This window comes from Trachinotus anak, unplaced genomic scaffold, assembly GCF_046630095.1.
Source record: "Trachinotus anak isolate AG129_WGS33_773 ecotype Australia unplaced genomic scaffold, CSIRO_AGI_Tana_v1 ptg000028l, whole genome shotgun sequence".
Lineage (NCBI taxonomy): Eukaryota > Metazoa > Chordata > Actinopteri > Carangiformes > Carangidae > Trachinotus > Trachinotus anak.
This window is the reverse complement of record NW_027273879.1, coordinates 20,213,495-20,239,244: the sequence shown is the minus strand read 5'-3', so window position 1 is coordinate 20,239,244 and position 25,750 is coordinate 20,213,495. Positions and strand designations below refer to the sequence as shown.

Here is a 25,750-nt window from a genome sequence, read left to right as displayed (position 1 = left end):
CATTTGACCCCAGAGTGAATGCCGACTGTCCCTTTTACATTGCAGACAAAAGTCAGATATTAGCAGGTCGTAGCGGGTTTTTTGACCAGTGGAGAATGGGCTGTTGTTGCTGAGTAGGTCAGAGTAGAATGAGGCTACGATAACTCAGATAACCACTCTTTACAACTGCGGCGAATAGAAAAGCAACAGAATTAACAACTCATCCAACCTTGAATGGGATGGACTACAAGAAGACCATGTCAGCTTCCACTTCCTGTCACCACCAACAGAAACCTGAGGCAGCAGTTGGCTCAGACTCACTAACACTGGACAGTTGAAGATTGGAAAAGCAGAGCCTGATCTGAGGGATCTGGATTTGTTCTGAGTCCAGTCCAGGCTGCTGGTGGGGGTGTGATAGTCTGAATGTTTTCTTGACTCACTTTGGCCCCTCTAATACCAATCAGTCATGGTTTGAATGCCACAGCCTTTCTGAATATTGTTGTTGACCATGTTCATCTCTTACCATCTTCTAATGGCTATTTCCAGCAGAATAATGTTCCATGTCACATGACAGTGAGTTCAGCTTAGTGTGGTGAGTGCGTGTATAATCACGTGTGTTTAGTACAGTTTGTTCTTTATTTCTCTTCAGATGTTTTCTAACACTGTGTGTTTCATGTCAGTTGAGCTCATGTGAACTGCAACTGAACTGTGAGGGAGAAAGGGCAGAAACATCCGTCTGCCTTTTTGTCCAATCACAGCGAAGCATCAGTTATATTTTAATTAAGTCCAATTAAGTTTTTATCACCTTAACATTTGAGATGGATGGTCAGCAACCAGGCTTCCATCAGTGTGTGTGTGTGTGTGTGTGAGAGAGAGAGTGAGTGAGAGTGTGTGTGTGTGTGTGTGTTTACGTGTGGTGATCTAAAGCTGTACAAAGTCATTATGCTGTCAGCAGTATGTGTGAGCAGGTTAATTGGAACATGGAGCACAATGTTAACCAGGATAAATCAATGTAATTATACATCGTGTAATTACAGTTTTTTTTTTTTTTTTTTTTACCCCCCCCCCCTAAACACACACACACTCCCACACTTTTTTGTTTCTTGTTTTCTTGCTCAGGGAAACAAAGTGAGGAGGGTGTGTGTTTGTGCATGTGTGTGTGTGTGGGGGTATACATGTGTGTAATTAATTAATTAGGCTGTTTTCTCTCAGATTAGCCCAGCATCAGCTCTGTTACCTTTAGTCGCCTCATTCATTAGCACAGCATCATTCATTAGCTCTGGCTGCTAATGAAAAGCCACTCTTAATTGGCAAAGGAGAGATAAGGGCTAAATGAAAACACTAAATATAGAAGGAGAGTGTGTGTGTGTGTTTGTGTGTGTGTGTGTGTGTGTCTGTGTGTCTGTGTATGTCCATTAATTCTCTAGATAACGAGGAGGCCCAATAAGCCTTTATTAGCTACTTAACGAGGACAGTTAGCGTGATTACAAGGACCAACACAGAAACCTTGTTTGATACACACACACTGTGCCATCATGACCCTCGTGGTCAGTCTGTTTCCTGTGACAATTCAGGCTGATATTTATTATTAACCAAAATGTTTCTCTCTCTCTCTCTGCTCAGCTGGAACGACCACAGAGCCCTCCCCTCCAGCCCCGCCCCCTCCTGAGGCTCAACCGGTAGAGACCAAGGCTCCTGAGGAGGAAATGGATGTCACCGATGATGACATCACAGCAGGTAGGGACTGTAAAACTTAAACACATTCAGGAACAATTCCTTGAGATCCACTGCTTGATATAAGGACGTTGTTGAGGTCAGATCTCATACTCAAGAATCCATGTTCATGTCTGATTAGTACAGCAGGGTCTGGTCTTTATGGTGAGCAGGCAAGGGAAATGTATGCACACACAGTTCAGATCTTTATATGCAGCGTTAATGAAATGGGTGAATAGTGTTGGAAAACTTAAGGCTCTCTGTCGTTGTGCTGCTGCACTGAATAGCAGTTTGCGTATCCACCATAGACTGTAAATAAAGATGGACGGAGCCTCCGTGACGTCCACATAAGTTTCTGAAGAGCAGTTTTAAAGCTCAGAGTGAGCTGCTTGTCGTCGCCATCTTGGCAGTGCCTGACTCCGCCTAACTCCCAGCTAATCCAAAAATGGGTAAAGAGGTGGGGCATGTGTGGGGCCGAGACTTCAGTGCATCACGGTTTGTGGGAAACATACGCTCACCCATCTGTCACTCAAAGCAGCCACGCCCTGAATCATGTATAACTTTAAGCCTTAATAAAATTTAAATGTATGAGTTAAATAAAAATTAATCCCCATACAGTCGTCATGAAGGAGGAAATTAGCTTCAGCCACCAAAACGTTTTTTTTTGTACCAGGCTGTAATCATGTTTATTTCTGCTGTAAAGTTGGACAGTTTAACATGGGAGTCTATGGGGACTGACTCACTGTTGGAGCCAGACTCTAGTGGTCATTAGAGGAACTGCAGGTTTTGGCACCTCAGTGTTTTTTTTGTCCCAGAGGTTGCTGTTGGTTTCCACCTTCAGTACTGCACAGAGCCCTCCTTAATGTAAAGTCAGAAAGACGTTTGACCCTGACTACTCCAACGTCAGATTAACGTAAAATTTCAGTTAGAAATGAAAATCACGTCAAAACCCAACATTCACTAACTGACACTGTGGTGTTTAGCTGATGTTTAGTAGATGTTGTGTTTTGTTTGTGACTAGAGTGTCGATATTTTTATTTCAAGATTACCTTAACATGAGACATTTGGAAGACGTTGGATTGTGATTATTTAACGACACAATTTAAAACCAACAAAATATCAACGTCAGCTGTCGTCAGTATTCTACGTCAAATTAAAGTTGATTTTTGGTCAGCCGACATCACAACGTACATTCAACCAAATTTCAGCATCTAATGACGTCAGTGGCCAGCTGGCCCTCTTCGGGTTACCTGGCTCCACTGAGATTAACGTTGGTGATCCTGGATGATCACTATCATGAAGCTGGTTATCAACTGGTTAGTTAACCCTGTGTTTTCCAGTGCAGTACTGCACATGTCTACTTGAGAGAGGTGAAGTTGTGATGGAGTTCTTTAACATGTAGTGACAACATGGTCATGGACCTGTAAAACTCTGGTTAAAGGGACAGCAAAAAGTGAGTTTTATACAATATATGCAGTGACTGTGGTATCATTAGAAAAAGATTTTGAATATGAATCTGACCCAGATGATCAGATCCAGGATGATCCCAACAAAAAGACAAGAGTTACTGACTGTGATCACCTAATGCTCCACAGTGACCATCTCCTCATACAAAAATATCATGTGTCCTGATGGCAGCATCAGGGACAGGGTGAGAGGAGATCTGCTGCTCCTTCATGTTGGAAGGAAGCAACTTCAGTTCACAATTCACCTTAAAGTTGCTCTGAAATGTTTGATGGAGTTTGAGGTGTTAAATTCAGGGATCCTTCTCCCCGGAGATCTGCAGAGCCTCGTCTAGTTTCATATGACGAACACTAAAAACTCATTTATCTTTTATGTGCTGCAGAATTCAGGTGTTTTGCTCTGGTGACTCTGAATGTAGGTTAATATTGCTGTGTGTGTGTGTGTGTGTGTGTGTGTGTGTGTGTGTGTGTGTGTGTGTGTGTGTGTGTGTGTGTGTGTGTTAATCAGTACCCCACAACCCATGTGCACAGTCACTGTTCTGTGACCGGCATGGTGTTAAAAGCAGTTTGGTGTTTAGTGTGCACACATGCGCTCTCTCTCTCTCTCTCTCTCTCTCTCTCTCTCTCTCTCTCTCTCTCTCTCTCTCTCTCTCTCTCTCTCTCTCTCTCTCTCTCTCTCTCTCTCTCTCTCTCTCTCTCTCTCTCAAGGTGAGAAATTATTCTCTCCAGGAAACTTTGACACCTGGAGTACAGGTAGACAACACACACACACACTTTTCCGCACCATTTATCTTTCGTCACATTTTCCTGAATGTGTAACTGTGACAGACACACACAGACAGGCAGATCACTCTGCTGCTTCTCCTCTAGTGGCAGTGAGGACATGCACACGAACCCGTACGTCGTTACTTTCTACCTGCCTCTGTCTCATCACATCCTCCTGCAGCAGCTGATTATCATTGTTTCATTAAACATGATAAATCCAAAACTTACAGAAACATAAAATTAGAATGAACTCATTTGTTTAAAGGGGGATTTACATTATTTCAACAATATGATATATTCTGAAAAAATGGCTCCAACACGCTCTTACTGTCTCTTCGTTTTGCCTCCCTCCATCCTCTCAGACCAGTCAATATCACAGACGCGTGTGACAATTTATCATTTCTTACAGCTCATTTTTCTCCTATTGACAGCAGTGTTTTTTCATTCAGTCTCTGCAGTATTAAATCTGTTAGCAGACGTCTCAGACATGGCGCAGGCTCTGAATCTTCTCTGCTGCTGAGGGGGAAAAAAAAGAGCACGTTTTGAGACTTTGTTTTCTTTTTGTTTCACCGTCTTTCACTTCCATCCGTCCTTCTTTCCTCTCTCTCTGTCTCTGTTTTGTCAATTTCTATTGTGCTGGACCCAGTTTTAAAAATCATAAATGAGGATGTGTTGCACTGGGAAACCTATGTAGAGTCTTTGAGGTGACAAAGGAAAGACCTTCAGACTGCTTGGTGCTCACAAACAACATGTGAGCAGCTGTTTCTCTAATGTGGAGCTTGATAACAGATGGAGTCCTGTTTTTTCTCTGCTGTGGCCTCTTCTTTTAAAGTTGCTCAGGTCCAGATTTCCATCAGGTGTGTTCACAGTCATACTGTCTCTGTTTGCTTGTTCTCTCTATTTCATTAGAAAGATATTTTTTTCACAACAGTATTTTTATAGAAGATTTTTTGTTTGCATCTCTGACATTGTTTTACACTGAGCTGTTATTTTAGTGATGTTTGATAACACATTTAGGGCTTCAAGAATCTGTCATCTTCATTATCACTTAATATATTGAATATTTTTTGAGTGAATGAAATAATTGTTTCGCTTGTAAAATGTTAGGAAATTGTGAAAGTGCCAGTCACAACTTCTAAAGCCACTTTTCCACTGGTCCAAAAACCAGTGGCTTTTATCGGCTATGGAAAAGGGTACAATCAGCATTCACACCTGGATGAAATGACTCTGCAGTACACAGGGTGTTTTAGTGGCTCAGGCTCCGATTGGCATTGATATAAACACCTGGTAGAACACACTAACTTTCATCTCTTTTCCTGCTGTGACATCCTTCAGAGCAGAAACACTGTAAATACACCTGTCACCTGTCCAGCACAGTGCTGTTACACCAGAAACACCTCCACTGCACTCAGGGATGAAAGAGTGAGCTGCAGCCCGGAAATAAGTTTCAAAAACACACATTCGCCGATCGAAGTGTCTCATAGAGAGGCTCTGTGACTTCAACAGGAGCAACAACCTCAGGGAGAAGAGTCTGCACACCAGCTAACAGCTTATTTTTTCTCCCCTGCGTCTGTGTGTTTGTGTGTTGTGTGTGTGTGTGTGTGTGTGTGTGTGTGTGTGTGTGTGTGTGTGTGTGTGTGTGTGTGTGTGTGTGTGTGTGTGTGTGTGTGTGTGTGTGTGTGTGTGTGTGTGCGTGTGTGTGCGTGCGTCTGTGTGTCTGTGTGTGCGTGCACACTCTGTAACTGCATGCAATGACATTGTGTGTGTCCTTTCCGGCACACTCGATTGGCAGTGTAAAAGGAGTCAGTCACCTTTTTTTTAGCGGGTTCATCCGAGTTTTAAAAAAAACACCTAATTTTGGTGAAAAAAGGTAAAAGACATCCAGATGACATCCAGTCCAAAACCCAGGTAATCAGATCCAGATTACACATGATGGAAAATGGAAAAAAAAGGCAAAGCTTCACACTGGAGAAGCTGGAACCACAATGGAGTGATTGACATATTGATTGATCATTGACTTAAAGTATTTATCAAATATCAAAACTGTAATAAAATGAGAAAAAAAAAGAGAAACATCCTCTGGTTCCAGCCTCTGAGACATGAGCATGGGCTGCTTTTCTCTGTTTTATGGCACTGTCAGTGAAATAGTTTTGGGACTGTTGGTTTGGAAAAAAGAAGTAGTGAAATTGGCATTTGTGACAAGACATAGACAAAAGAATAAATGGAGACAAAAGACAGAGTCAGACTGACATGTTGTCAGAGGGACGTCTCACGTCTGAGTGAGTCCAGCTCATCAGGTCATCACAGTCCAGCTCAGGTAAAGGATTGTTTCTGATTTTTTCCAGGCAACACTTGTATGTTCAGCCTTAAACCTTAACATTAAAGGAGTTTTTGGTCGCTGTAATCATCCCTGCTATCTACACCAAGAAAAAAGGAGGAAAAGAGGAGAGGAATTCATGTGAGGGGGAAGGGAACAGAAAAGAGGGGAGGGGAAGAAAAGAGGAAAGAAAAGGAAAAAATGAGATGAGAAGAGGAGACAAAGGAAAAGAGACAGAGATGTCGACAGCCACAGAATCACTTGGCTGCAGGCTGTTACCACGGCGATAGACTCATCACCTCAGTCTACTGTCTCCCCTGTCACACACACACACACACACACACACTCACTCACTCACTCACTCATAAACCTGTGTGTGTGTGTGTGTGTGTGTGTGTGTGTGCTGTAATTATGTCCCTGACCGCGTCAGGGGATGTCATTAGGATGTGTGGCACCCTCCTCCTCACATACACACACACCCCCCCCACCCTCCTTCTCTCTCTCTCTCTCTCACACACACACACGCACACAATTCAATTCAGTTCCCTATCTCTATTGAAATTATATTTTGATGAAAAAATTAGTTGTTGCCAAACAAAGTAAAGTAAATAATACTGAGCGCAGCGAAGATACATGAAAAACACTGATGACGTGTGGAGAGAAAGAACCAGCGAACTGATTAGACTTTGGTAAAAAGAGAATAACTTTGAATCAGGAAACGACATAAGACAGTTCTGTGTGTATTAGACTTGATTTGGGATGAGAAGGACTGTAACAGGAAAACATCAGGGTGTGGTATGTTTTCAGTGCAGCAACAACTGAAACAAAACACACACAGAACAAAACATCTCTCTTTTATTTTGAAAAATGTAAATGTTTCATGGTAATTCTTACCTTAAACATTGTAGCTCTCTCTATGTTATTTTTTCACATTTTTATTGTAAATAAGTTATTATACATTTTTTTTTATACTAACTATAACTATTTATATTTAAGCTCACTGACTTGCAATACTTGCTTCACTTCTATCTTTCTTCAAATTTTTTTCCTCTTATAATGTTTATCATTATGAAGCAAAACACAAAAGCAAATTCCTCATGTGAAAACCTACTTGCCAATAAACCTGCTTTAGATTTTGAATCTGAACAACCACAAAGGCTGCTCATGCTTTGTGTTTATTCAAAATGACTCCAATCTGCGTATTCTCAAATATGAAATGAACAAGACTCAGAATAAACCTGGTACTGTGGTTGTTACAGGCAGTCAGTCACCCTGCCGTCCTGGTTTCCCGCCTCAATTACAGCAAATAAACAGCATTTGTTACTTGTATCATTATAGCTAAAGGACGCAGACAAATAAATAAACATAAGACACAATTATATATATAAAATGCCAGTGTGCCAGTTCCACCTTCAGCCATGCAGTATGTGTCTGAGCCATAACAGAACCACCACTGCGTTTGACTTTCTGCACGTTTGTGTGAACTGAAGCCTTTCTGTTGTGAGACTTAGCAGGTGTTTGCATCTTGTTGTGAATCCTCTTGAAGGTCTTGTCTTGATGGTTGAGCAGCAAATGTGCACGCCTACATCCTGGAGAGCATCCTTCACTTGCTGTACATTCATGAGGAGGTTTTTCTCCACCATCCACAAGACTCGTGCTCTTCCACCATCTCTCTGAGAAATTGTAACTTTTTTTTTTTTTTTAGGATCATTATCTTCTTCAGTAGCACTGTCACCTCTTCACTCCTCCTATTGGCAGACAGCTCCACCTGACTCTAAATGGCCACGTGTAAAGTGACATTGAAACAACACACAGCTGCCCAAGAAACGTTTAGTAGCCAAGTGTCCCATTATTTTTGAATGCTTGCAATTTGGGCACTATGTGTTAAAAGGGCTGCATGTCAGGCACAGCTCTTTCAGCACTGACATAAACCTGCTCCAATTACAGCTGAGACTTGGCACTTTAATGTAGTCTCCATTATTTCATTTCAAATTGAGTGAGCTGACACACATACAGGCAGGACTGTGTATGATGACTTGTTAACAGCCAACTGGTGATTTAATAATTGATAAATAAACTGGCGTCTCTCTCTTTATCTGTCTCTTAAAGTATTGGAACTAAAGCTGTTTTAACAATCAAGCAAGTCATTTAGAAAGTAAAGAGATCAAACTCTCTGTTTGTGAAGTGCAAGGACTGGATGCTTTTCAATGTGGGCTGTGGGTTTTTTGTTGTTGTGTATTGTTCACTTGTGCCTTTGGCTGCTGTTCAGACAATAATAACTCTGGTAACTCCAGTTTACTTCAGTTCAACACAAAACACCTATAGAAATGTCTTTAAAATCTGATCATATCAGAGCGGAACAGTAATGTGCTTCTACACTAGAGGGAAGACGGCCTCCACCAACTGAAGGAGCGTCTCCTCTCTGCCTCTGATGGAGAGGCTGACCGCAGGGAGGTCAAAGGTCCCGGCTGGACACAGCCCCATCACCCCCCCTCCTGCTTCACACACTGAATCACACTCATTTTCTCTGTGCTGGCGGGCATTTTGTCTTCTTAAGGATTCAGGAGTGTGCCGACATGATCAGCTGATTGATTCCAGCCAACAAATGTTTTTACATTTATAGGTGATTTTGTATTTACAGTACAAATTAAGCTCTGCCTATCATTACTCATAAAGAAAACATAATCAGTTAAATGAAGATGGAGTAATTACACATAATGATGTGTTGAAGGAATGAAGGAAAGCAGCCATGAAGGAAACAAACAAAAGGATTTATTTTTTCACCTCTCTCTCTCTCCCTCTCTCACCCATTGTGCACAGCAGCACAGATAGAGGTCAGCTGTCAAAGGTCAGGCTGACCCTCACCTCTCGGTGTCATTAGCCATGTTGTGATTTGGTTAGCTGAAACGCTAGCCTCCCCTGTTAATCTAATATCAGAGCCTGGAGGTCGTTTGGGTTAGATCACATTTCTCCTCAGAGCAGATTGAACTTATGGAGAGATAAATGTTCAGAGCGGCGACTGTGTGTGCTCTGATTGTTTCTGATGATTGTGTCTCTGCTCTTTTACACAGCGAGGGCCCCAGCTGGTGTACGGGGAAATTATTATATTACAGACAGAAGTGAAGTTATCGTCCAAATGTTAGGAATGTACAGGAATGTATTTCTGGTGTCCGTGGTACAGAAACAGAAATATCAAATCAATAGTCAGAGGGTAGCATTGTATAGTTTGGTGTGGTACAGTGAAGTACAGTACAGCATAGTACATACACTACATACATACGGGTATAATATGGTATGAAATTGTATTATTGAGTTGAGTATAGAATGGTGAAGTATGGTATAGTATAATTTGTGATATAGTACAGTATAGCATAGTATAGTAGAGTATAATGTAGCATAGTATATTATATAGTATAATATAGTATAGTATAGTGTAGTGTGGTGTAGTATAGTAGAGTATACTAAACATTATAGTATAATATAACATTGTAGAGTATATCGTAGTATAATGTATTATAGCATAGCATAGTGTAGTATAGTAGAGTATAATATAATGTAGTATAGCATAATATAGTATCGTATAGTATGGTAGAATATACTATAATATAATATGTTATAGTATAGCATAGCATAGTACAGTATAGTGTACTATGGTGGAATATACTATAGTATAATGTATTATACTATAGTATAGTATCGTATCTGTTATAGTATAGTAGAGTGTAGTATAGTATCATTTGTGTTTTAAGACAGACACAGAGAAAGTGACAGAGACAGACAGATGGAGACAGACAGACAGACAGACAGAGAGACATACAGACAGAGACACAGATGGAGACAGACAGACAGACAGACAGACAGAGTCTGTGTCGTGTTTTAATGTGGAGTTTTCAGGCCTGTGGGCAGATTCAGATGTTAATACTGGTCACATTGATCAGGATGAAGCTCAGTTTTCACCTCAGAGACTCAGATCCTCTACTCACCACACACTCTTAAAACACAAAACACACACTCTAATCGGCTTAAATGGAAATGAGATAATGGGACAAACCAGAGAGAGAGAGAAGGAATTCTGACTGGAGACTGATCAGCCCACATAATGTAAATGTGTTTTTACATATGTGGTCTCTTCAGGCTGTCTTCCCTCCCTCCCTCCCTCAGTTCCACTCAGGTGTGAGCTCAGATGTAAATAGTGAATGGTTTTAAGATCAGCAAGCAAAGCAAATTTCAAGGACCACAAAAAAAAATCCAAATGATCAGAGCTCAGGTTGTGCTGATCGTTGCACCGCCACCAACATAGCCCCCATTACGTCTAATCTAAAAAGTCCTCATTTTATTTGAAGTAAGAGGCGAACCTCCATCAGAGTCAGTCTCTTCTTCACTGTCTTGTCTACTTCAGCAGTCCAACCGTCAGCAGTGACTCAGTTCAGGAAAATATTGAGTTCAGATATTCTCAGGTTATTTGTCTTTTCACCGCACAGATCTGCTTGTTGTATCTAATCAGGTCAGATTAACTGTCAGACATCTTGAATTGATCTCATACTGAAGACTCCACAAAACAAACTATAAATCTGTCATCAAGCTTTTTCTCATTTCTCCTCCACTTCACAGCAAAGCAGCTCTCTCATTCTCATTTAAAAATGTTCTGATATGTAACATAACAGTCATCAGATTTTTTTCTTTTTAAAGTAACAAAGAGGAACAAACAGCAAACTGTTGCCACATCTACATCCAGATGAAAACATTTTCAATTTTGATTTAAATAAATGTAAAACTTCTATTGTGAAAAGTCCCACTGCTGAATAATGATTTAATCTTTGCATAGGGAATTTAAGTATTACAAATAAAACATTACAAATGAATACAATTTTCAGAGGTCATGTTTGTTCAATGCTAAAACATGGTTTGGGGGGAAAACATATGTGTAGTGCACCAGAATTATGCAGTGCTACTTTTTTTTGTCCACAGTTTGCGTAATCCGGTTGAAGTTTTAGCCAGGTTTCCTGTGCTGAAGTGCTGAGCTTTGTGTGTCCGCTCCAACCACCTGCCTGCGACTTCGGTGTGACACAAGAACTTACAAAAAGCAGCAATTACATTTCCTCCTTTTAGTAGTATTTTCATGTAATTTGTATGAGACAGGGTTACACATTGAAATAATCAGAATCAGAATCAGAATCAGAATCAGAATCAGAATCAGTTTTATTGCCAAGTATGCTTTCACATACAAGGAATTTTTTCTGGTGATTGGTGCAATTGATCAGCAACAGTGGGGCTCTCTAGCCTTGTTGATGAGGCTAATAGCAGATGGGAAGAAGCTATTTTTGTGGCGAGAGGTTTTGGTCCTGAAGGACCGCAGCCTCCTGCCAGAGGGGAGTGTCTCAAAGAGTTTGTGTCCAGGGTGGGAGGAGTCAGCTACAATCTTCCCTGCACGCCTCAGAGTCCTTGAGGCGTACAGGTCCTGGAGGGACGGAAGATTGCAGCCAATCACCTAAGGGAAAATATATTAAGGGAAAATATCAGAATTTCTTTAACCAACCAGAATTGCTGAACAATTATTACACAGATTTATTTATCCACTAATCATTTAATACAAGTTTAGATGAGTTTTTTCCATTAAACAACAAGTGACTTTTTGCTATAAATGTCTTCTTGAAGAATTTGTCTCCTTGATATGTATAATTTCAAAGTTTTGTTTTTATTGCCTGTGACTTAAAATACAGACGAGTTTGCTGTGAGCGGTTTCTCATTAACCTCCAGTTAGGACGAGAAAAGAATCGTAACAGGAGCAGCAAACTTAATATCCTGTGCAGACCATGTTATTGAAATAAAGTTGCAAAGCAGCTTTTAATCTTCATAAAAAACAAAACAACATTAAATTAAAATATGTCTTTACACTGAATAAGAACCAAAGGTCAGACATTTATAAATAAAAGAAATCCATGAAATGTTATGATGAGTTAAAAGTTGGCAGTTAAAGCTTTTAAATGTGTTTCTGAGGGATTAACTCTTTCACTGCTGGCTGTAGTTGTGTAATGATCGAGTCAGCCTTGAAATACATCTGTCACCTAGGTCTTTGGTTAATGTTCAAAAAGATGTGTTTTGTTTTTTTTTGTCCATTATGACCCTCCGCAGTTCTTCCTGCCTCCCTCTTTCTCTGTGTGATTGGAAGCTAATTTTCTTTTCCTTCTCACTTGAAGTTGTGGTGCTTTTCATTTGGTGGAGCTGAAATCTAATTTTGTCAGATGGCTTTGATTCTTCTGCGAAGCGAGGAGAGTGTGACTAAGCTGTGGAGCCTTTAATAAAAATAATTCCTTCTTTATGAAGAGGCATTGTGATGGAGGCCGCCCACTGTCCCTGCATTAGGGAAATAAATATCCAGAGCCATTTTTCAGACCTGCCCCATTAACAGTGTGAACGAGGGAGCCACAGAGTGACGAAAATATCGGCTGTATTAAAAACCTGTCGGATCGCAAATTAAACTGCAGAACAAACAGATAATTGATAATGCAGGATAAAAAACTAAGGCCTCAGGCTTTGAATAGATTGCCAATCTGTGCTCTCATAGTGTATTACTGAAGTGTGAAGAGGAACAATGTTTGACTGAGAGTAGAAGTCACTGTAGAAAAGTCCTCCCTGATGTGTTCATACTGCATCTGTCCTCCATTGCTACTGTACTGAAGCCTTTTAGGTAGATCAAGCAAAATCTGGCTCACATAAATGTCAGCATAAAGGAAGAGATTGTGACACACGGGGCCTCCAGCATAGCGCAAAGTACACAAAGTAAAGGACGAGTAAGAGCTGCAGGTTGTGTCTGTCTGGTCTCCTTCTCCTACAAACTTGTCTTCAGTTTGTTTGTGGTATCTCATGCGGACGCCCCCTGACCCCCCGCCACCCACCACCCCTCTTCCATACTGTCTTAATTGAAGCGCTGTGTTTCCAGTGAGTGCAGATAGCTCCCCAGTCTGTGTCTTAAGATGGTAAAATACACTTAACCTTCAGATGGACTCGGGCCGGTTGGAAGGGCAGCGGCCATTTCAGGACTCAAATCTTTTTTCTCTATCAACTTAATTGTGTTTTCAATTATTTCCCCAGATTTTCTGTCTCTTGACATTTGCTGTAAGGACAGCGTTTGCCCTCTCCTCCCCCTCAGCCTTCCCGCCTCCCCCCCCCCACGCTCTTTTGTTTTACAGAACTTTTTCTTGATCCAGAGACATGGAAAGGCTCATCTTTGGCTGCAAGCTGCCGTCAGAGCTCACTTTGTTGCTCTGCTTCTTTTTGTATTTGCAGTTTAAACCTCTTCTCTCCCAGCGTTTTGCTGTCTGTCGTTCACTTTCTCCTCCCTCCATCGTTCTCACATCAGTTTCCTGCTGGTATTGATCCCTTCCCTCAGTCCCTGGTGATCAGGTTTTACCAGTCTCCCATTGATTACCAATGGAGGCAGAGCTGAGGTGCATGATGGGAACTGGTGGGGTTGCAGCAGTAGAGGGGAGAGATGGGGAGGTTGTTGGTTTGATTTCCTCAGCAGTTTTTATCATTTGAACATTCTGTAAATATGTGTAGTTTATTTATCTTTACAGATCTTCATCTTTACATTATGACCATGTTTCTAGGACTAGAGCATAATAATTATAATTCCTATTTACAGTAATTGATAAATATTTCTTATTAAATTTCAATGGAATTATATCGTAGTCAAATTATTTTTCATTTTGCCAAATCCAGAATACACCAGTACACATACAGTTAATGTAAATGCTTAATAAAGGAGCTTAAATTAAGGTGTTATTTGTTATGGAGATGACTTGAGTTTCGTTTGATGCATTTTGGAAAATTAAAAAATGAAATAATTTAAATGTTATGAATTTTTAAGTGTATATTTTTGAAGCATATCGCATACAGTAAATACTTTAAAATGAACTTTAGATTTATGAAAAATAAAACATTAAGTGGTACCTGTAGTTACGGTTTTGAGAAACAACTGATTCTGTTTGGTTGTGTTAGAATGAGTTGATGCAGCTGTGATGAAGACAGTGTGAATGCTGTAGACAGGCCGAGGACTTCAGCTTCAGTTCACTCACTATTTGGATATATTTTACAAATCACAACAAAATTAAAATCTGTGTTTATGTTTGTCTGAATTGTCACTGAACTAAATGCTGCAGATAAATAAGCAGTTTTTATTATGTGGATGACAGCAGGTTGTTGTGAATGCACAGAGCTGAGCCTGTGTGTGTGCTGCTCTATTGATCCCTGCTTCAAACAAAGAAATCAGCTCTGCTCCTCTTTCTTTCTTTCTTTCTTTCTTTCTTTCATTCAACTTATCCCCCTCTTTATCCTACCCTCCTCCTATTCCTTCATCTGTAGTCTCTCCTTCATCCCTCTATTTTGCCTTTCTTTCTCTTTATTCTTCTTTTTTTGTTTCTTTCTGATGTGTACCTTTTTTTTCTCTCCCATCCTACCTTCTACCTAATAATTGTCCTATCTTCCGTTTTCACCTTTCTATGCCTTCATGCCGGCTTCAGTCTGGGCCGGATGTGGAGGTGTAAATATTACACCTGTTTTCAGGTTGTCTGTTTGTCCGTTCGTCTCCTTCTCGTGAACGAAAATCTCAGTAACACTTTGAGGGAATTTCTTCAAATTTGGCAGAAACATTCACATGGACTCAAGGGTGAACTGATTATATTTTAGGACAAATACATACAAAGGATTTACTTACTTTTTCCTGTATATACATCTGCACAGTGGGGTCGAAAGTCTGGGGTTTGATACATTTGGACCCCACCATATAAAATATACGTATAATATAACTTTTTCTTAGAGGGGAAAGAGCTCCGTCTCTTTCTGCTTTTCCTCTCTTTTTCTGACAAGTTCATATTTTACAGTAATTGCATGGACTCCACAGGTTGTTGCATTACACCATCCTGCCCTTTTTAATAGATTCCTTCCTTTATGGATAATGTCATTTCAGCCAGAAAGCCTTTTTATCCCGATCCATTTCTGGTTTTTATGAAGATTTAGCCAAGCAGAGGCGAGCAGAGAGGGGAGCTCATCCATCCCCCTCTTTAGTTTATTGGGTTATGTTTGGGAGTAGGTTGGCCAACAAATAGGATTTAGATACAATGTTATTATAATAGATCTGCCGGTCATGAAGGAAGCAGATCAATAGGCTTCAAAAATCAATCAGTCCATCCACACAGGCCGAGAGGCAGCAGGTACACAGACAGGAAGTGATGGTACCTGCTGACTGTCCGCTGAAAACCTCACATCTCACAAATGAAAGTTCAGGGGCATCTGCAAGTCTTTAATTAACTAGAGGATGACGTGAGGCCAACAGTCAGATGTTCTGTGCATCATTTTATTTCCCACCGTTCATCCTGACCTGAAGCATATATCAGGGCGAGAACAGTGAGCCTCCTGAAGCTTCACAAATACACTTTCATGTTATGTTCTTAGTTTGTCAGTCTGTCCATCTCATCCTCATCAACGTGGAACGTCTTGAGGGAATTTCTTCACATTTGGCACAAATGTCCACTCGGACTCAGAGATGAACTGAGTAGATATTGGCGGTCAAAGGTCAAATATCAAGGTCACTGTCACCTTTTTGGCCATAACTCAAGAATTCATACAATGATTATGACACAATTTAACACAAATGTCTAATAGAATAAAATAATGAAGTGGGGGCAACTTTTGCCAAACCAAACTAGCTGCTGATTTATCTGCAGTGATAACTACAGACCATCAACATGCTGAGTACATCCATCTTCAAACTCAGCCTTCATTTTGGTCTCAGCTACACACCTGTAAAGCTGCGTGTCTGTGTCTTGCACAGTTGTGACACTATCACACTGTCGACATCTGTCCACAGACACACACACATATAAACACCTGCCAAACCAGTCAGAACCACATCTGTGGTAGTTCCAGCTGCAGTAGGTGCGCACATGCACGCACACACACACACACACAGACTCACAAGGTGAAAACAATACCAACCATGCTATCACAGCTGATAACAAACATTTATTACTTATTTTTTATACAGTGCATTAAGAAAGTATTCAGAGCCCTTCACTTTAAATCGTTGGAATGAATTCCCTCATCAATCTACAGTCAATGTGCAAACTGATGAGGGAGGAAATTAATTCAGAAGTCATAACTTGTTAAACAAAAAACAAACAAACAAAAAACAACAGCAACATCCCTACAACTGAACTCACCAAGATCATTTGATGGTCAAACTGACAGTTAGTGTTAACTTAACAAGTCAACTACAAATGCTTTGTAACTTGCTCTGTTGTTAATGCTCTAACCAGACTTTGATTCAGGTTCAGACATTTTATTCTCCCAAGTGGGAACTTGATTTTCAGTCAGGGCTACAGATAAAAAAAAAAAAACAGATTTAAACAGCACAAGTGCAGCAATGCACACAATACAGTAAAACACACAACACTGTAAAACACCAAACACTAGAAATCACAGAGGACAATTTACATTCAAATGCAGCAGGGTTATTGCACACAGGATAAATGAGTTTTTAGTCCTAATGCCTATGATATCCTGGATAGATTCAGTTATTTGATGCAGGGGAGGAGCCATTAGTTCTCAACAACCTCCACCAATCAGATGGTTGAAGCCTCATAGACGAAACCCAGGGCAGAAACATTCCAGTATCACCCACTGATGCTGATTATGCTTATTGCTCTGAGCGTACAGTAACAACTGAAGAGCCTCAGATGAATTCATCTGACTCTTCATCACCTCCACTCTTCTTGTATCTGGTTTTCGACAGTGGGACAGTCACAGGACATTCAATGAGTAAATCTAACACTGGCTGTGAAAATGGATGGACGGCAGCAGGATTTTGAATAGTGAGGGAGACTCATTCCTTATTATTTACAGCTCAACAGTCTGAATCAGAGTCTGGTTCAAGGCAACAGAGGGAGGCACAGACATGAGCTCAGTGCAGGACTTTGGTCTGGAAAAACATCCAGACGATCAGGTGACCACTCGGTCAGTGTAAACATGACGACACCACCTGTTCAGTCTCCTGAAACTTAGCAACAATTATCCAAATCAGATGTTAGAGATATTAAACCTAACATCTGCTGCCTGCTTCCCCCTCAGCTTCACCGTATTTAGATTCTGGTGCATGTTTGACTTCGAGAATAGTTTGAGATGTGCAGCCATTTTTTCCCCAGTTTGAATAGAAGAAGAAGCAAAGAGCAGTGACCGTGCAGCAAGTGATAGCAAGCCAATCAGATGAATCTGAGTAGTCCAATCACTGTTTATTGATTATTGGTCGCAAAGACTCCAACACATAAACACACTCACGTCACCAGTGTCTCCAACAGTTCAGAGGGACGCACACTCAGCTGCACCACCCAACTCTGTCTCCCAAAAACTAGGTTTATAGCTGACCTATCTGAATCTGTCTGTCTCTATCTCCCCTCACTTTCTGTTTTTCTCTGTAAATCTCAACTTTTTAGTAATTCTGGTTGGGAGTCCATCTCTAATTCTGTTATCTACTGGCCCAGTCTGGCCCGGGGGATGGATGCCATCTGTAATCCATTTATCAGAGTTGGCTGCTGGGCCTTCTTCCAAATGACAGCTGGCCTTTAGCAATCTCATTATAAAGAGCACCAGGATATAGTATGGAAATATGGGGGGGAGGGGGCTCCTGAGGTCTGAAAAATGCACTGAGGAACAAACATTTTATTTTTTTTCTCAAAAGTCCTATAAGACTTGAATTAATGTCTAAGGGGGTACTCCTGAAGATCCACTTTTTAATTCATTTATCACCTTTGTTGCTCTGCTCTCTTTGCTTTGGTGTATCTTCTGCACTGTGATTTTTTAGGGACCAACTGTCAATCAAACTGTGTGGGCGGGGCTGTGGCATCTTCTTCCTTTGTTAGTGCAGTTTGTGGAGCTCGTTTCCTTCACACTGCTCATGATAACAGGCAGCTCTGAAGAGGAAAATCCTGCAAATAAAATCCTGGATTGAGTTTATTCAGGGCTACTATTTATAGAATATTTATGAAATAGATGAATGTTTAGATCACAGAGTCGCATGACACATCTGTTAAACAATCAAATCACAGAGTGAAAGGTGCTTCCTCACAATTAAAAACAAACGCAATCTAATAATGCACAGATCACTGTATTGTTGTTGTCTGTATTGAATGCATCACTCAAACGTTCAGAGTGTGAAAGTATGTGAGCCCCTCAGCTAATGACATTATCAAAAGCTAAGTGGAGTCAGGAGTCAGCAAACGTGGAGTACAGTCTGTGACACCAGATTAGAGGTGTGTGTTAGAGACACTTTGAATCATTAACAACACTCCAACAATGTGAGTTCACTATTCACCAGAAACATCTGCTCATGTGAACCAGGCCTGAGGGTTGTGCCATCTTATCCAAAGTCAGATTGTCCTGGGGGGGAGGGGGCGGATAGAAAGCAGCATCTGAGAACCTGAACTAAGTGATGTGTTCTGTCTGTGCTTCAGTGACAATCTACTCGCAATGAAGCGCTTCAGCAGATGTATGTATCAAATTAAGTTTAATATTAATTTAATACTGAAAATAATGACTATTAACTTAATACATTAATGAGAAACAAGCCAAATATTGTCCTGATGTTGGCAAAGGCATGACATCATCAATCACTGAGATCAGCATCCATCAGCACAGCCGTACCAAGGATATCACAGTGGACTTATAATCAAGAGCTGTTGATAAGCACAAAGCTGAAAAGGTCCACAATTTAACAAACTGTCTTTAAATGAAGACAATTAATGTTGAGCAGCCCAGATCAGCAGCTGGTTCAGGTAATTGGAGCCAAAGGAGGTTCGACCAGTTATTAAATCCACAGGTTCACTCACTTTCTCCACCGGCACTGTGACTGTTTAATGTGTGCGTTCAATTAAGACACAAAAGCTTTTAATTGTATGTTTGTTATTAGCTTCAACTCATTGTGTTTGTACTTGTGAAGCTTACATCAGCATTTCTTTCTATGTGTTCAGACTAATCTACATTTGAACCTACACACAGCTGGTTCGACAGGCTGCTGTCTCCTCAAGCTTAATATTATGTCATTAGATGCTGATGTTAGGGGAGACGCTCTCTATTTCAGGTGCCTCCAGTTCTCTACGCTGCAGGAAACCCTGCTGAAAATACTGTTGATGCTGAATATGATTTCACTGTTCAGCTTGTGTTCAGGAGTTTAGAACAGCTCACAGTTATTCATCATCAGTCTGTAGCTGTTCCTCAGGCTGCTGTCAGTGAGTCTTTCATCCTCTGAGCTGTGGTTCTTGTCGTCGAGGGTCGTATGACGTTAACAAATCCAGCTTTTGTGAAGAGAAAACTCCATGAAGATCAACAAGATGTAGACACAGCAGTGCCCCCCCCCCCCCCCCCCCCCCAACCCACACACACACACACACACACACACCCCCACTCCATTCATCACACCCAGTGTGCTCGCTCACCTCTTCCTCTTCACAGACACTGTGTGTGTGTGTGTGTGTGTGTGTGTGTGTGTGTGTGTGTGTGTGTGTGTGTGTGTGTGTCCTGATGTGTGTAGGGAGCTAGTGCTTGTTCCCCTGCAATACAAATCCATAACAATGCTGTGCTCGCTCATCCAGAGAGAGAGAAAATAAGAAATAAAATCAGAGGGTGGACACGGTGGGAAGGGGTGTGTGTGTGTGTGTGTTTGGTCATTGCATACACACACATTTTTTATATGGGCCTTTGATCCAAGGTGAGTAAGGAGCCCTCATCTCCTACTGTGATTCTTTACAGACACACATACACACACACTTCTGTCACACACACTCTCATGTATTTCTCTCAGAGCTGCTGCAGTTCCCCACTGTGCAGACCCTGTTACACGCGCGCACACAAAAGAGGTTATTTTGGGGTCGTCTTGGTGAACACAATTGAAGGACACGCCCACACACACACACCCATACACGCATGTCCAAAATCCTTCCAGAGGTCGTGTGTGTGTGTGTGTGTGTGTGTGTGTGTGTGTGTGTGTGTGTGTGAATGTGAATGTGAATGTGAATGTGTGTTTGCAGTGTGACTAAAGGCTTTCAGCAGGACAATAAGATGTGTGCCTGCGCGTGTGTGTGTGTTAGTGTGTGTAAGTAATGGGTAATACCAGGACAATAGAAGTGTGCCTGTTCAGTTGTTATCAGCTCACTGGAGACTCACAGGCCTGCTGGGTTTTTTTACCACCTTTCAGCATGAAAAGGAAGAAAGAGAAAGAAAAGAAAAAAAGGAATTAAAAAAGATCCCCCTCACTCTCTTCCCAGCTCAAACATCTCTGAGTGTCAGAAGAAGCAAATAAACAGATGTACAGTATCTTCCATCAAAAATGAACCAATGTTCTTTGTTTATTTAAATTCACTGAGTCACTAAATTCATCATTCAGCAATATCAACAATAATGGGTCTGATTTCAGGTCCTGCAAGTTTGTTTTACTTCATTGTGAAGTGACTCCAACATTACATGGAACCAGATAATTTTTTTTTTTTTTTTCATTTTACAGTAATGGTTGATTGGGGACAAATTTGGGAAATGTGTCAAATGAAAATGTTATGACATTCGTTGGAGTGTACAGTTTAAAAAATAAACAGTGGAGAATGTTTTTTTTTATGTTGCTAGGCAACCAGGTATCCCACAACAGCCACCACTAGTTTCTCCTCCATTATAATTGTTTCCAAGTGAAGGGAATTAACCTCTCATTTAATGGGTTGGACGATGGGAAAAACCGCAAAAAGAAGTCTGGGGTTTTCCTGCTGTCAGTTGAACTTCTTTCAGCTTGAGCCGTTCAGAGCGCTCCTGCAAAAACGCCAGGCACTCCGAGTGCAACATGGCAGCTACTACCAGCCTGGCTACTGACCAGAGCAAGAAACAACTGTGAAAACCCCAATTTGAACTAAAACCCTGATCTTAGTGCTTAGGGATTCATTGATTGTGATAAAGGCAGAATACAACACATGGGTGTATGTAGTATGCAGGTTTTGTTATGTATTGATCGAGTAGAAATAAGGCCAAGTGAATGTCGGTTTTGAGCCTGGAGCTCTCTCTATAGTCAGACTGGCCATAGGGACCACCAGGGCAGGACAGGAAAAAAATCCATAAAGTCCCAGTGGATGAATCCAGGGCTGAGTTTCTGTCCCAGTCTGAACTTGACTCCATTGAATTAATGTCTGTCCGATGTTCACTCTTGTCACTCTCCCTCTTCACCTTCTTTGCCTCCTCCATCAACGGGGCTCTTTTTCTTTTGCCGGGTAGAGTTTCCACAGTTACTCTGGTTGTTCCACTGACTGCCATTTCCGCCACCAGGAGAAAGCTACTGATAGCTACCAGGGAGCTTCTTATTTTGGTTGCCGAGTGGCAAACACACTTCCTTCGTTCCTATTTCGAGCCTTTGTGGCTGAACTACATAGTGAAGTGAGGCTTAAAGGCAATCAATCTAAATGCTGATGTTGTCATTATTCTGTGGCCACTACATCAACATTTAAAAATAATAAATACGTAAGAAACTAATGAACAAACAACTAAGTATGGAACCTCCTGACTTGGGGTAGTCAGGAAGTTGAGGCCAGGATGGACACTACTAAATCAACAGAGGAAGCTGGATTTAATGTCTTTTTCTTTCTACCAGGTTGTCTGTCCAACCTTCCACCAAATGCCAAGAAGATCTCCAATTCGTATGAGGAGCGCCGTAAGCAGGCCACAGCCATCGTGCTGCTGGGGGTCATTGGGGCCGAGTTCGGCGCTGAGATCGAGCCACCAAAGGGATCGGCGCGGGCTCGAGCCGGTGGACAGGCACCCGAAGGCTTCGGCCTGACAAGCGGAGGGTCGTCCAACTACTCACTCGCCAGACACACATGTAAGTAGAGACACACTCACTGCAGCAAACTATTTTAACACAGAGATGTAACAAATGCAGAAATGTTGATGTAATAGTTTGATAGGATTCATATCACACAACACTGTTGTTCATTGATTATACATTTTGGAATTTCAACAGTCTAAAATCTTTTTTTTTTCTTCTAGTCTAAAATTTTTGACTAGAATTTGACCAAAGTGATATTTCTTATTTGAACTAATTTGGCGGTGTAGTAAATATTAAGAGTTAAGCTAACTGGCTTTAAAACGCAGCTGTGTGTCCAGTTGGATCTGGCTACTTGGACAAATTGGGTACGGGTTCAGCTGGACAGCGGCTAAGCATTGTGAAGGTTTAGTACACTGCTGTGACGTCTTTCAGAGCATAAACACTGTAATCACACCTGCAGCATGGTGCTATTACACCAGACACGCCACAGCTACACTGCACTCATGAGTATTATACATGGTGACAATGGTCGGTACAGTCGACACAGTTGGCATGTTTATTATTGTAACCATGACAACCAAGGTACGGTACACCTGCCACCGTTGGGGCGCTATTTGAGGAGACATGGGTCGTATCAGAGGGTTGAAGAAACGACCTCTTTGGTTGTTCAGGTTGGAGCACTGGTTGCAGGAAAGTGCCTGTAACTGGTGTTTAGTTTTGCCTCCTGAGCACAGCCCAAAGATTTGGTAGTTCCTTCTGTCAACAAAGGACTGTTCACGTTCATGCTTCCTGTCACTCTTGTTTTAAGCTCCCTTTTGATTGGTTTAAAGTTTTCAAACCTGCAATCTCACACCAGGTATAGTTGCATGTAGGTGTCCTGACATGTTCAGTGGTTCATGTTTTGGTCCCGAATCCTGGTTTTTCCAAATTCAGTTCTACACAACTGACAAAGTAGAAACTTCAGTCTTGGATTAGAGGTGAGGGGAGAGATGGGATTGATTTTCACCCACCAAGCTTGACACCTTAAGGAGCTTGGCACTGACTTCCAAACACACACACCACACACTCTCATACACACTCACTCACTGAGCCTGGCCTGTGCCATACCGTGCCTGCAGCATTGGACCTTGGTGAGCATCAAACCTGCACTAAGCAGAGCTGTTCTTCCATCCCGCTGCTCCTGAGCTCTGATTGGCTGCCTCAGGGGGCATCCGCCCAGCGACAGAGCCTGTACCTTCACTGATAGGCTGTGGAGCATGATGCTGCTTAGTTGGACCTGTACACAACAGTCAGCTCACCTGTGTGGACTCTCTCACACACACACACACACACACACACACACACACACACACACACACACACACACACACACACACACACACACACACACACACACACACACACACACACACACACACAGAGAGAGAGAGAAACCCGAAGCCTATGTCATCAGATGAAAAGAAAATCAAGATTTAATTGATCCCCTTGAGCTCCAACTGTTTAAAATCATCCTCAGTCTTTGTATCACTTGGACATTGTGATACCAGAGGTGGTGCAATACCCAGCCTTTTCAGTTAAATCATTTATTTTACTGAATTAAATCAAATTTGCCAGTGTCGTCAGTGTTAATCAGTGTTATCTGAACATAAAGCAGTTTTACAAGAACTGTTGTCTAAAAGTAGAAAAGACAGAAATGTCAGATCAAAGAATAATTTAACCAGACAACACTGGACAAATACAGAACATTGTTGTTTGTTTTGTGAGCTGTGTTCACACTTCTGTTCTAAGTTGGATTCAGAAAACTCTCTGAACTGCACAAACCTCATCGGCTTGATGGATATGCCACCTATTCATTAGGTGGTGTGAGTTTGTGAATGTTTATTCCTCTGCGCCGGCGACAGTCAGGGCCGGAGGCATTATGTTTTTCAGCATGTCCGTCCATCCTATTCTCGTGAAGTTGATATCTCAGTAACAACTTGAGGAAACTTGACTGGACTCAAAGGTCAAAAGTCACTGTGACCTCACAAATACATATTTGTCCATAACTCACAAATTCATACACCCGTTATGACACAATCTAACTCAAATGTTTATAAGGATAAAGTGAAGTGATGACATTTTATATCCAAATGGTCAAAGGTCAACTTCGCTGTGACATAATGTTCTGCAAAAACACTTCTGGCAATTATTCAGTGCTGTAGCTCAGGAAGGAGAGATTGTGACCATATTTCCTGCAACTTGGCTGATTGGTGGAGGCAAACAACCACAAGGCAGTAATTTCATTTAAGGCCACCTGTCCTGCACCATTTCATTCACAAAAATGTCAACCAAGAGTAAAGAGAATAGGAATAGGTTGAAGCCCTGCCATCAGAAATCAGCAAATGAAAACACAATAGGAACAGTATCAGTTGGGGCATTAGGGCATCTCAATAAGAGCATATGATCATTACATCTGGCAACATTGTGGTGTCACAGAATCACACAATGACAGAAATAAAGAAGGAACGTTTTGACTTGCAATTAGATGCCACGAAGCATCTTTCTAAAGCAGAACTACCTGGGACTAGAACGTGAAACAGTCAAGATGATGAGACAGTATCAGAAATAGAGGAGAGATTTCACTCTTTTCAATTCAGTAATATATTTAAATCTCAGATAAATTCAGTCAGATTAAAGTCAAACAAGTGGATTTTTTTTCCCTCTCGGGAGACAGACATTATCTGTATGTGAATATTCCTAGGTACAAGCTGGGACAGTCTCTACTAACTGAACTGAGAGGTCTGGTTCTTAAGACTCACCCTGACTCCACCGAGCAACCTGCTCTTTTCACCCTCCTCACAGACGACTGTAAACAGCATGTGGTGGAGGACACACTTTATGTCTTCTATTCTTACTCTTTCTCATCTGTTTTGCCTTCATTTCTCCCTCTTCCTCCCTTTTTTCCCCTTTCTCTCCATTTTTTTCCTGCTCTCGTTCAGTGTGTTGTTTTTCCTCCCTCCTTGCACTTTCCATCTACCCCCTCTCCTCTCTCTATTATGAAATTGAAAGATGGATCGGTATTGTTGGCATATAGTGCAGTGTGTGATGAATGAGAGCTGTCCACCCAGAGAGAGGGAGGGTACAGTAGTCTATACAGCAGGGTATAGATTGATGTTTTCATATTGCGAGGGGGGAAATGTAGGGGACATGGAGGGAGACACTGAGCCTAAGGATGGAAGGAATGACAGAAGGACAGATGATGACAGAGGGAAGGGAGGATGTGGATGGACAGGATAAAAGATACAAACTGTACATCAGTACACCGTCACAGGACAATGATGCTCACAGTACATGTCAAAATACCTCAAGTACTTTTTGAAGCCCGTTCACTGAACAGTGGCATTGTAACATGTTCAAGAGAACTGGTAGGAAATTGAGTTTTATTTTGTATTATTGACCATTCAACAGGGAAGGCCAGGTGATGAGAACTGAACACTGACACTACACAAAAAACACTTTTGTTTTTACTTCCATTTTTCATGAGTGGAAATAAAAGCTCTAAGACTTTTTCTCCACACGGTTTATTTCTCTTAAAGTTTGTTCACAAATGGGTTTAAATTCGTGTTTGTGAGCATTTCTTCTTTGCCAAGATCATCCATCCACAGGTGTGACCAGATGCTGATTACA

General features: G+C 41.4%; 1 protein-coding gene across 4 annotated transcripts in view; it reads left to right on the top strand.

Annotated features, from left to right (window-relative positions):
• LOC139611920 (WD repeat-containing protein 7) overlaps positions 1–25,750 on the top strand; it is a 122,388-nt gene that overhangs the window by 64,416 nt on the left and 32,222 nt on the right. For all 4 annotated transcript variants that reach the window (XM_071466954.1, XM_071466955.1, XM_071466952.1 and 1 more), the window contains 2 exons: positions 1,603–1,716; positions 21,911–22,138. In XM_071466954.1, the coding sequence (XP_071323055.1) occupies positions 1,603–1,716; positions 21,911–22,138 (342 nt within the window). The remainder of the gene's footprint in view (positions 1–1,602; positions 1,717–21,910; positions 22,139–25,750) is intronic.